Here is a 12,151-nt window from a genome sequence, read left to right as displayed (position 1 = left end):
AAACAGAAAGTTGATAGGATCATAGCCATGTAAATTGATGATTCATTATGAAGCTATTATTCAAGGCTTCTCATTGACTCGTCTTTGACGCTCGAACTCCGCCGCCTTTTTTAGCACGATTGTTATCGGTTATTAGTAAGACCATAAAAGATGGTATGCGTGGTGAGAAAATGAAAATTTTTGGAAAATCAAATGTTTTGGAGGGAGGGAGGGAGGGAAGGGAGTCGATGGTGGGAAAATACAAATTTTAGGAGTTATATTATTCTTATTAAAATACGGCTTCTATCATATATGATTAAATATTTAAATTATAGATATTAGGTTATACATAAATAATTTCGAAAAAAAAGCATATGGTAAAAAAAATATAATATATTTTAATTATAAAACAAATAAATAACATAATTAAATTAATATATATATATATATCAATAATTTACTGACATCAATTGGCTTTTTGGTCTAATAGTATGACGGTAATCGTTAAGACTTGAAATCTTATGCTCTCAAGTACAAAACCTGACTTGAGATGATTTAGTTGGTGGCGGCTAGTAAGATGATTTAGTGGTGGTGCTGGTGCAACAGTGTTGGTTTGTAGCGATTTCAATCGCAAACAATTGTAGAGAGAAACAACGGTAAGTTGATGATAGGGCGTGAGTTTCATGACGGTTAACGTGAACAAAATAGGGAGGGAATTATAATTAGGAACAAACTGCTTAAATGAACCTTAAAATTTATAAATAAACAAAAAATGTTTTGAAAAAATAAACTAAATACATTCAAAGACCAGCACGCGTTAAGCTGAGTTCCTCAATTTAAGGGTGCAAACGAGTCGAGCTCGGGATCAGCTCGTTTAACTTACACGAAGCTCGAGCTCGGCTTGTTTCGAGCTCTACTTTCAAAGCACAAACTCGAGCTTGGCTCGTAAGTAAAGTTTCACTCAAGCTCTGCTCGACCTCGTTTTGTTTACTATTTATTAATTACCTTTTTATATATTTGTAATTATTTTATATGTTTTTTTCTATTGTAATTTTATGTATAAAATAATATATATTATTTAGTTATGTTTATTTATTTTTTCATATTAAAACATTATTATTAATTATATTTTAAAAAATATATATATAAATGAGAAGCTCATTAGGCTTGCATGCATATAGTTTCAGCGGCACTAAGTTGATGATGAGAAACTAAGCGAGCATGTGACATTCATTAGTTTGATCTATGAACTAAACATGTTTTATCTCGCCGTACCGCCGCGCCTTCGGACAAGTGTTCACGGGCATTGTCCTTATGTGAGGGTTTTTTTCAGAATCGAAAGGTGAGTCTATCCCGATATGGTGAGTTTAGCCAGTAACTCATTTGGAAGATTATTTGGCCCTTTAAAAAAGACTTGCGAACTGGCTCGATCTCAATAAGTGAAGCTCGGGCTCGGTCCAAACGCTATATGTATATCATGTGTATATTATTAAATATTAATAAATTCATAACATTGTCATCAACAACTTAAAAAGAGACCAAATTAATAATATTAAAAATCAACATAACTAACTACAATAATAATAATAATTTATATATATGACAAAAGTTTGTAATTAACTGTTCCTTAAAATTGCGTTGGATAGTTTCTACACAATTCCAACGAAATCTATTACTTATATTTATTTTGTTTTCTTTGTTACGCATTTCTCACGAAAAGGTTACATAAAAGCGTGCAACTCATTTTTTTGTTGGAAATGTGTTGGAATATTTGCTACGCATTTCCAACACAATTTCTTTTTGTCACTATCTTCCTTTTGCGTAGGAATTTCGTTGGAAAGTGTTGGAAATAGCGTTTGTAAGAATTGCGTTAGAAATTTTTGTGGGAAACATTACTGTTTTCTAGTAGTGCCGTGAGACGCCGTTTTTTCTCTTGCCATACGTCCAAACTTAAAACCAGTAGAAGCTAGCATTTTGTTCATATTTGTGAGAGCCACCGGAATTTGTGAGAACCGACTAAACTATTAGTAAGGATTGACGAAGCTATTTTTTTGGAGCGGAATTTGAACTCTATTTGTATGAAGTGACATAATTCATTAAATATTAGTTAATTTTAAATCTTTCAATATGAAAATAACAATAAAATTTTATATAATAATTTCAATATAAATGTCATGTTACAATCAAATTTATATAATAAAGTAGAGTGTTATAATATAAAAATATAACATAACTTTTTATATAATTTTTATTTAATTTAATAAAATTTATTATATAAAAATCTTAAAATGTTATAGTAATGTTATAATTTAAATTTTAATTAATTATATAACGGTTTAAATAAATTTAAACTTATTATAACAATATTATAACATTTTATAATTTATATAATAAATTTTATAAATTAATTTAAGTAAAATTTATATAAAAAAATTTATGTCTTTCATAACAGTTTTAATTTATATTATAACTTTATAATTTATTATAAATTTTATAATACCATTATAATTTGTTATAGAATTATTATATGAAAGTTTATTTTACTTTTATAACTTGCTATTTTCATATTAAAATGTTTAATATTAGATAATAATAATAATAATAATAATAATAAATACAAATTATGTCGGTTCGTACAAATAACTTGGTCTGTCTTCACAAATTCCGGCGGCTCTCACAAACATGAACAAATGGCTAGATTCTATTGATTTAAGTTTGGGCGGATGGCGGATGAAGGCGGGCCAACGTTCTTAAATCGTCATTTTGGGTATTTTTTGAAACCATGGCTAGTAACAAAATTTACAATACCGCATCCTAGATGTTATTTTATTGATATTGGAAAGCCTTTGATTCTCAGTTGGGCTCTTCGTGACAAGTGGCAACAAGTGAGGATTTATTTGTAAAACTTCAATTTTTTTCCCCTTTTGTTTTTGCTGAATTCTTTGTACTCTCTTTTACAGGTAAAAACTTAAAAGGGAGACCCCAGTTCTGCAGACTCGTTGATGTTCTAATTTGACGGTGATTGTCAAATATGTGTTTATTAATTTTTTCTACAATCCCGCTGTTCCGTTTTTTCGTTTCGTAGTGTAAATTTTAGCAATTTCGTCCAAAAGGTTTTATAAGTATTGAGCCCAGTCACCCCTCAGTGACTTTGGTCAACCCCGTGACCTAGTCCAAGCTTCACCACCACAAGATTACTTGACTACATCTAGGATCTAAGAATGTGTTTTGAATGTGAAGAAAAACTACTCAAGTCATTATAAAAACAATACTTTCCATTATTTAATCATTACAGAATTATTGATTTATTTCACTTCCTACAGCAAAAAATAGAACAAATCAAAACATAGCATAGCGTTAAACGATCAAATCGATACCATACAATTTTCCTAATCACGTCAAAATGAATTAATATCTAATGAGACTTGCCAGCAGCCTACAGAAACAAACTTCAAGCCTTGGAAACATTCTTCTTATAACCCGAATGCCGGCTTCCACTTGCAGATCCTAGTGGTGGGAAATCATCTTCTCCACTAAAGAGAGACGGCCTGCTCTGATTTGAAACAACAAGAACAGGAACAGAAACACGAGATGTTTCATTAGTTTTGATCGGCTTTTGTTGGGGTGGTGACTTATGTGAAGTTACGGTCAAAGGCCGTAGACCTTGCAACTCGGGATCAGGTGAGTAAGTGTAAGGAATCCTGCTCTCGTCCATTTTCCTGAATGTGATAGAAATTCTGCAATAAAAACAGTGAAATCAATATGCATATTTAATGATGAATTGAACACTTATACATATGACAACGTTATTTGAGAATCGAGATCATACCTTTTGGCGGGTACAGCTGGGACACAATGTTTGGCGACATCAGCACCGTTACCCTTCAACACGAGCACCGATCTGCATTATGTAAGTTTGAAAAGTCAACCATCACATTCAGAATTTATTTTATAGAAATATAATCATAAACTAAAAAACTTAAGAAAATATAATTTCATACCCAACAGGTAAAGATATGGAAAACGGGCCTGCGAACTCTCCAGCACCGATAATCTTGAGGTTTGAACCAAACAGTATGTTGCATTGGGTCAAGAACGAAATTGTGCAAAATGGTCTAACAAAGTCATGATGATCAATATGCGGTGGAATGCAATCGCCTTCTTCGTATATATTCACGATGCAGCTGTTAGGAACACACGTTGGAGGTAGAACGTGCCACCTCACCAGTCTTTTGATCATATTTATGAATACTGGAGGTAGAGGATCAACTTCTTCGTCTCTAATTATTCCCGGGGGGTTCCCGTTTCTATCCTGAAAATTTTGATCGACAAAACGTCAATACAAAACCATATAATGTATACACTAAATAGGAATAATAAAGAGTGATGAAATTGATAGATACCACTGCATAATTATAGCAACAGCCAAATTGAATTGTTACGCGCCCTTTGCCTCGCATCCACTTTGCAGGTTCTGTGTATGTCCGCTCTGCAAAATTTCATCATTATCAGTACAAAGAAACGACACAATTTTAGTACTTAAAGCTAGGTGTTAATAATAACGGTTTATGTAAGAAACTTTTAGTTATGAACTAACAAATAAAAGAATAAAATAAATAATTTTATGTTGAACGGGTAATATAAAATAAATGTGCTAACAGAATACAAATAACATACCTCTAAGTCGTCCCTTTTGGCCCAAGCGTTGAAATTCATAGACGGATTCAACAATCTTCTTTTGCTCCTCAGCATTAAAGACTTGAGTGTGCAACTCAAGCCCCTGAACCACATTCACGTTCCTCCCGTTAACTTTCTCAAAATGTGTAAAGTCGGTCTTTCTTCCAACATTCATAAACCTCAACATTTCCTTCTGATCCTCCGACTGCGCTTCATATTCCACTGAAGAATATTCATGTTTTCCATCATCAAACAATGCACCAGATTTTGATAAACCAGATGAGGTTACGCGCTTGTTGTCCACTGACGCTGGGGAGAACTTGTCAACATAGCGTTTCTGACTTCCCGAGTGACTGAACCCCGAAGAATCTTTCTTGTTCAAAGATTCTTCAATACAAGACACTGAACATCTGTCATGAATATCGTCTGATTGAGTAGAGTCGACACTTGAGATTGATGATTTCTTGAGGCGTTTTCCTGCCAGAAAATAAAAAAGAATATGCAATAAGTACATCTACTTTAAACTAGTTTACAAACTAAAGAAAACACAACTTAATTTACAAATAAATGCTGCTAATATTATCTTCATAAATAAAATATATATCTTGTCGGACTTGACGAATAACAATCGCAGTAAAGAATTTCAAGAACACTATAAAGCAACACTTGTTTATTTTTCGGTTTTTGATTCATTCTAAATTATTTTTAATGCATTATGAATCATAAGAGGTGCCGATCTTGACTTCTCAATAATTTATGATACTACCCAACATTATGTATTTTTTTAGGGGTTTTTTATCTTAATAAAAATTTAAAACCCCTCCAAAAAAATTTCAAAAAAATTAACAAAAAAATCATAACTCAAAATATAAATAAAAAACGAAAAATGTGAAAAAACTAAAATGTTTCCTACGTTGTCCTCGTTAAAAAAAAACTGATGCGGAACCCGTTCCGACCTTGACCCATTCCAACCCGGACCCGTTCTGACCCGAACCTGTTGACCCTAACCCGTTCCGACCCGGACCAAAACAACCATTTTTTAATTGACCCATTCCGACCCAGGACCCGTTTCGACCCAACCCAACCCATTTGCCACCCCTACCCAACATCATAAGTTACAAATAAATCAGATAATAGCCACTTTTGTGAACTAAGAATACTTTTGACTTCTAAAAGTCAAAATATATTATAAAATATGCAGACATTACAAACAAAACTTCATATGCAAACACTAAGAAATCAATATCCATTAAACTCAATTTAATCAAAATCATACAAATTATCTAACAACTGTTTCATCACAATTCACAAAAACAAACTTAATTATAATTTTACAAAGCAAAAAATTAAAAAAAAGATAGATCAAGGCTCACTGTTATCGATGGATATGACACGATCATGAAGAAGACTCTCACAGTGACCACAAAACGTTTCAGAAAACAGTTGTTGGATTTCTTCAGGATCAAAACCCTTAAGAATTGACAACCAATCTTTATCTTTTTTCACACCCATGCCGAAACGTATTCCGTTCATCTTTCACAACCCAGAAATTGAAGAAAAAAACAAAAACCCTAAAATTTGAAACTTAAGTCAGAAGTCAGACAGAAGTGTTTAGGAGTTGCACGAGTGAATGTGAATGAACAGAATGTGTCTTTTACTTATATTAACCCTTTTACTTTTACTATGCCCACTTTACCCTTACCTAAAGTATACCAAATCTGGCAAATCAATTTTTTCTATAAATTAAAATTCAGTAACTTTTAAAAAAAAAATTGAACGGTTTTTTAAATTTGAAATATATAAAAAAGATTAAAAATAATAAATGATAACTAAACTAAACAAAATATAAATATGTTGATATTATTATATATATTAAAAAGTTTGTCTTTCTCTGCTCACAAATCTATTATTCTATTTACCATTGCTTAATTTATTGTTTTCTTCAAGTATACGTGTGTTTTATGTTGACCACTCAATTCCACCGTCTTTAGTTCCCAACTTTATTAATTTCTTATTCCTTCATTTTAACTTTTGTTGGAGCACCAGAAGTCATCATCTTCATAGAAGTTGCTCTTTTAATTCTAATTCCACCTTATAAGTGTATATGTAATTTTTATAACTTTTTTAGCCTGAGTTATAATGATTGATTTCAACATTCTATGTCATTTCTTTCAGTTTTTTACTTTTCCCTTGTATAACATAAAAAGAACTAATTAATGAAATTTTGGATCAAAATAATAAAAGAAATTACAAAAACTATATTTTAAACTTTAATTTAACTAACAAAATGTTTTGTTCGCTTTAATCTCCCAAATATTATTATTAATTAATTCCCGTTATCTTCGAAAATCATTCTAAATCTTTTGAGTTATTTTTATTATTTCAATCATAAAATTACGCGTCTTTATATATGTCAAGTTTAATTTGATTTTTGAACTTTTTACTACCAAATTTAAATACAAATAATCATTCTTACTTAGACACCAAGTTTAAAATTATTTAACTTGATTCCATATTACTTGTGATATTATTTATATTTATCTTGGATTTAAAATCTCAATAGAAATAAAGTGGAGACATAGAAGATTAGGGAAAATTAACGTACAAATGAAATTGACGTTCTAAATGTGAAAATAAAGTAGAGTAATTATATATACAAGTAGATGAATTATGTAACATATTTATATATAATTTCACTAGCTTTAAAAACTCGTGTATTACACGGGATAAATTAATGTATAAATTACAATGAAAAATTTATTACAAATAAAAAAAAGATAATTAGGTCTCTTTATATCATGTAAAAAACATATAATACAAATATAGTCATTTTATAACATTAAACATATTTGAATTTTAAATAGAGAATGAGTTGTTCTACCATCTATATACAATAATGAATCAATGCCACTGAAAGCAACATTTAAAACCATTAGACATTTGTGAAATATGTAGCTAAAGACTAAAGTCTTTCACAAAAATGTTATACATTCCATACCCGACCATAGAAAAAAAAACATCAGTTTTTCCTTTTTGAACAACTTTCATGTTGTCCTTATAAACACACAGCTGTTTAACTATCGCAATATTCTTATAATAAATAATGAAAAATTTTTTGATTTTTAAAACTGAATATTAAAAAAAATTTAAAAATATTAAAGTTTTCTTCAATATGAAGATGTCACCAAAAATTAAATAGTAATGTACTCTTTAAACATAAACTCTTTTATATACACATTTCAATTTAAAAGAATATATATTTATGACATGTAATTATTATATTAATATTTTTTTATAACAAAAATCTGATTTTTTTGAACTTCAGGATTCAACCCGGTATAGATGTACTCTTTCACTTGTGGCCTAGTGGTAGGAGGCTTGAATTCTTCAATGAAGACCCGATTTTGAACCCCACTTGTGTCACATTTGGATGGATATTTGGCAATGAAAGATTGAGCTAGGCCTTGTGCAAAGGTTGCCAGTTTGAACTCGGAGCCCACCCGGGTTTTCGTCCCACCGTGTGTTACGCCAGAAAGTTCTGCTCTTGTGGCGGTACAACGACTGTCAAGTGGCAGTCGACGGTATGGTTTCCCGGAGGAACGCTCAAGACAAACTCTGAAGACTAGCGTGTGCCCGATTAAGATAACATAGTCTAACCAGAGTGGGGCATCAGGACTCTCCAATTTCAAAAGGTGCGGCAGCCTAAATAAAAAAAAAATATCGTTCTAAAAATAAAAAAAAAAAGAAAAAAAAAGGTATAGATGCACACTTGAGGGGGGCTATTTCTTCTTCATCTTTTTGGGTTAAACCCATCCAAAATCTTGAACCCATATTCCAGATTTGAGAATTTCAGACACTCGTCTCCTACCTTATTCCTGCAGCTTTCCACCCACAAATCGACCCATTAATGGAGATTTCATCTGTTCTCAGTCACCGGCTTCATTCAATTTCCTTCACAGTATTCTCAACCCGACCCATCACCAATTCTCACTCTCCATCCACAAATTCTACCACCAAATACCCTACAACACTCCGGACTCACTCTCAAGATCGACCAAAGTCCAAACAATACGTCTCAGTTTCCCACCAAGCTAGACAATCAGCCATTCTTGATATTCAACAGTCCAGTGATTTACAATTGGCTCTTTCAAGGTAATATTTTTAATCTTTATATTCAAAATTAACATGGGTTTGGTTGCAAATGTAATACCCATGTTTTAATTGTTGTTAATTTTGATATTTGAATGAAAAAGTTTTAATTTTTATTTGAGTACAGGTCAGGAGATGTGCTGCAAGTGCAGGATTTTAATATCGTTATGCGCCAATTCGGCAAGCAAAATAGATTGAAGGAGCTTTCTCAGGTTGTTTTTCAGTTTGATGCATAACATGTTCATTTCAATTTCAAAGTTAATATAGTTTGTGTTAGGTTTGACAATTTGTAAGTTGACTTCAAAAGTCAAAGGGGGGTTGCTAAAGATTTGTTTTGGAAATATTGCAGGTTTTTGAGTGGATGCAGCAATACGGGAAGCTAAACTTTGCGTCTTATAGTAGTTACATAAAACTCATGGGGAAAAGCCTTAATCATAATAAGGCATTGGAGATATACAATGGCATTGAAGATAGGTTGATAAGGGTTAATCCGTCTGTTTGTAATTCGGTTCTTGGTTGTTTAATCAAGAATGGTAAACTCGAGAAAAGCTTTGAACTTTTTCGTCAGATGAAACACGACGGTTTAGTGCCAGATGTTGTTACTTATAGCACGGTACGCGTATAATGTATAATTCCAAATAGCCCTTAGAAAATCTTGCATAAATTTAGAGGTGGCAAGGTCAACATGCTTATCTATGAATGGGCTTATTTGGGTTGTGTTTGATCTCAAACGGGTTAAGTCATAAAATTTTTAGCTAGAAAGGGAACAAGTCAAATGGAGTAAAGTTGCGCAAAGTGTATTAAGGGGGACATATAAACAAACACTACTGGCGTGTCATGCGGGCTGTATTATGGGGCGTATGAGGGCCAAACCAAACAACCATATGGTGTTTTGACTGACAAATGAAATGACTAATGTGAACAATGACAAATCCATACAGTCCACATGACTCTTTTTTGCTACGACCCATTTGACTCATATGGCCTGGCCCATATGATGTGACAAGTGGGCTGGTGTACACTTTCATGGGTGGTGTATCTTTGACATCACCCTGTTTTTATAATGCGCACAGCCTCTTAAATTGTTTCGTTCAAGATTTAGATTGATATTATAATTATGAGTTTGTTTAGTTTGACTTTTGTTTCAAATAATGGTGCTAAATTGTCTTTTTCTTTAGCTACTTTCGGGTTGTGCAAAACTCCAAGACGGTTACACAAAAGCAACAGAGCTAGTTCAAGAGCTCAAAGACAAGGGGTTACAAATGGATAGTGTTATATACGGGACACTAATATCCGTTTGCGCTTCATGTAACCAATGCAAAGAAGCCAAGAGATATTTTAACCAAATGAAGATTGAAGGCCACACTCCTAATGTCTTTCATTACAGTTCTTTGCTTAATGCATATTCGATGGATGGAAATTATGAGAAAGCCGAGGAGATATTTAGCGAGATGAAATCATCAGGGTTAGTTCCAAACAAGGTACGCTTTTTATGCTTCACACGATATAATTTTCAAACTTTGTTTAGATATTTTCATTTTTTCTCATAAGTTAATGTTGCAGGTTGTTTTGACAACGTTGTTGAAAGTGTATGTCAGAGGAGGCTTGTTTGACAAGGCAAGAGTGTTATTAACTGAACTAGAAGCCCTCGGCTATGCTGAAGAAGAGGTAACACAGAACCCATATACACTCTTTAATTTGTTTCTAATTTTTTTATATAAATAAGTAATTACTAATTGGTTAATTATAAGTAGATGCCATATTGTTTGCTAATGGATGCTCTATCAAAAGCTGGACAAATAGATGAAGCTAAGTTGGTGTTTAATGAAATGAAGAGAAGAAATGTGAAAACAGGTGTGAAAAGTATTTTCTTGAATATGTATTTTGATATTTTACATAATAAATTTTGCAAGTTAAAACTAAACTCTGTTGCTGTGTAATTACATCCAGACGGGTATTCGTACAGCATCATGATTTCAGCCTTGTGTAAACATGGACTCCTTGATGATGCAAAACAATTAGCATCCGAATTCGAAGCAAAATATGAAAAATACGACGTTGTTATATCGAACGTGATGCTGTGTGCGTATTGCAGAACGGGAGAAATGGAGAGTGTAATGAATTTGATGAAGAAAATGGATGAATTAGCAATTAGTCCCGATAGAACTACTTTTTATATTTTGATCAAGTATTTTGTCAAGGAGAAGTTATATATGCTTGCATTTAAAACTCTGCAAGATATGCATAACAGAGGCCAACAACCAGATGAAGTAATTTTGTTTTTCTCTGTATTTATAGCCAACATTGTCTTCTAAGTTAATTTTATTTTATCGTCTTTTTGCAGGAAATTTGTTCTAATTTAATGTTTCATCTTGGGAAAACGGGCGCCCAACAAGAAGCATATATGGTATATAATATGCTGAGATATAGCAAAAAGCCAATGTGCAAGGATCTTCACGAGAAGATTCTTTATATTCTCATAGGTGGTCGTCTCTATAAAGAAGCATATGTTGTGTTTAAGGTAACATTACCGTTTTTTTTTGTAGAAATTATATCATTTGAAGTTCAAAGAGATTTTATTGTGATAGTTTGTATGATATAATGTTTAGGATAATGCAAAGTTGATCTCTCGGCCTGCTATGAAGAGGTTTTCTAGTTCGTTTATGAGATTCGGTAATATTAATTTGATAAATGATGTCATGAAGGCTATACACAACTCGGGGTACAAGATTGGTCAGGTAATTGAATATACGAGTTATTTGTTTGTTATGAGATGAACTTGTGATAAGGTTACGTATTTTCATATTTTTTTTATTTTGATTACAGGGTTTATTTTCCATGGCAATAACGCGATACATAGCTCAACCAGAAAAGAAGGATCTGTTACTTCAGCTGTTAGAATGGATGTCTGGTCAAGGCTATGTTGTTGACCCGTCCACAAGGAATTTGATACTAAAGAACGCAGACATGTTTGGACGGCAACAAACGGCTGAGATTTTGTCTAAACAACACGTGATGTCAAGAACATTGAAAGCGAAAGAGACAAGTAAAAGATGAAGAAACTTGGTAACTCTTTTTCCCATCATTTCCATATTTGGGTCGGAATAATAGGTCAAAATGGGATTTGTCGTCCAAAAGCATGTAAGTGAGCCGAGCCTGACTAAGTTTTAGCTTTGCCCGTTTAACATAACAGAGTTGGGTTAGATTTATTATCGGCTGGATATAGGAAGAAACATATTTGTAACAGAAATATGTAAATTTGTGATGCTTCCTTTGTACAATGTAAAAGTTTTAACCTCTAAGAGATGTTACATGTGTTATTGTATATACAAAAATTCAAAGTGTA

The 12,151-nt window shown here is 32.4% G+C and overlaps 2 protein-coding genes across 2 annotated transcripts; one reads left to right on the top strand and one right to left on the bottom strand.

The window, feature by feature from the left end:
• Positions 1–3,120: 3,120 nt before the first annotated feature.
• LOC143537913 (RNA demethylase ALKBH9B-like) lies at positions 3,121–6,228 on the bottom strand. The gene is made up of 6 exons (XM_077031577.1): positions 6,030–6,228; positions 4,657–5,133; positions 4,383–4,468; positions 3,981–4,291; positions 3,809–3,880; positions 3,121–3,716 (listed from the first exon to the last, which is right to left on the bottom strand). Exons 1-6 carry the CDS (start codon positions 6,187–6,189, stop codon positions 3,431–3,433), a joined length of 1,392 nt encoding a protein of 463 aa, XP_076887692.1. The 5' UTR covers positions 6,190–6,228; the 3' UTR covers positions 3,121–3,430.
• Positions 6,229–8,443: 2,215 nt separating this feature from the next.
• Positions 8,444–12,151, top strand: LOC143537912 (pentatricopeptide repeat-containing protein At1g10910, chloroplastic-like). The gene is made up of 10 exons (XM_077031575.1): positions 8,444–8,808; positions 8,933–9,017; positions 9,155–9,418; positions 9,984–10,286; positions 10,369–10,473; positions 10,560–10,659; positions 10,756–11,075; positions 11,150–11,326; positions 11,415–11,543; positions 11,632–12,151. Exons 1-10 carry the CDS (start codon positions 8,564–8,566, stop codon positions 11,860–11,862), a joined length of 1,959 nt encoding a protein of 652 aa, XP_076887690.1. The 5' UTR covers positions 8,444–8,563; the 3' UTR covers positions 11,863–12,151.

Source organism: Bidens hawaiensis, unplaced genomic scaffold (genome assembly GCF_021521415.1).
Source record: "Bidens hawaiensis isolate Kalapana, Puna unplaced genomic scaffold, B.hawaiensis_p1.1 tig00011436_1, whole genome shotgun sequence".
NCBI lineage: Eukaryota > Viridiplantae > Streptophyta > Magnoliopsida > Asterales > Asteraceae > Bidens > Bidens hawaiensis.
This window is presented reverse-complemented; position numbering and strand designations above follow the sequence as displayed.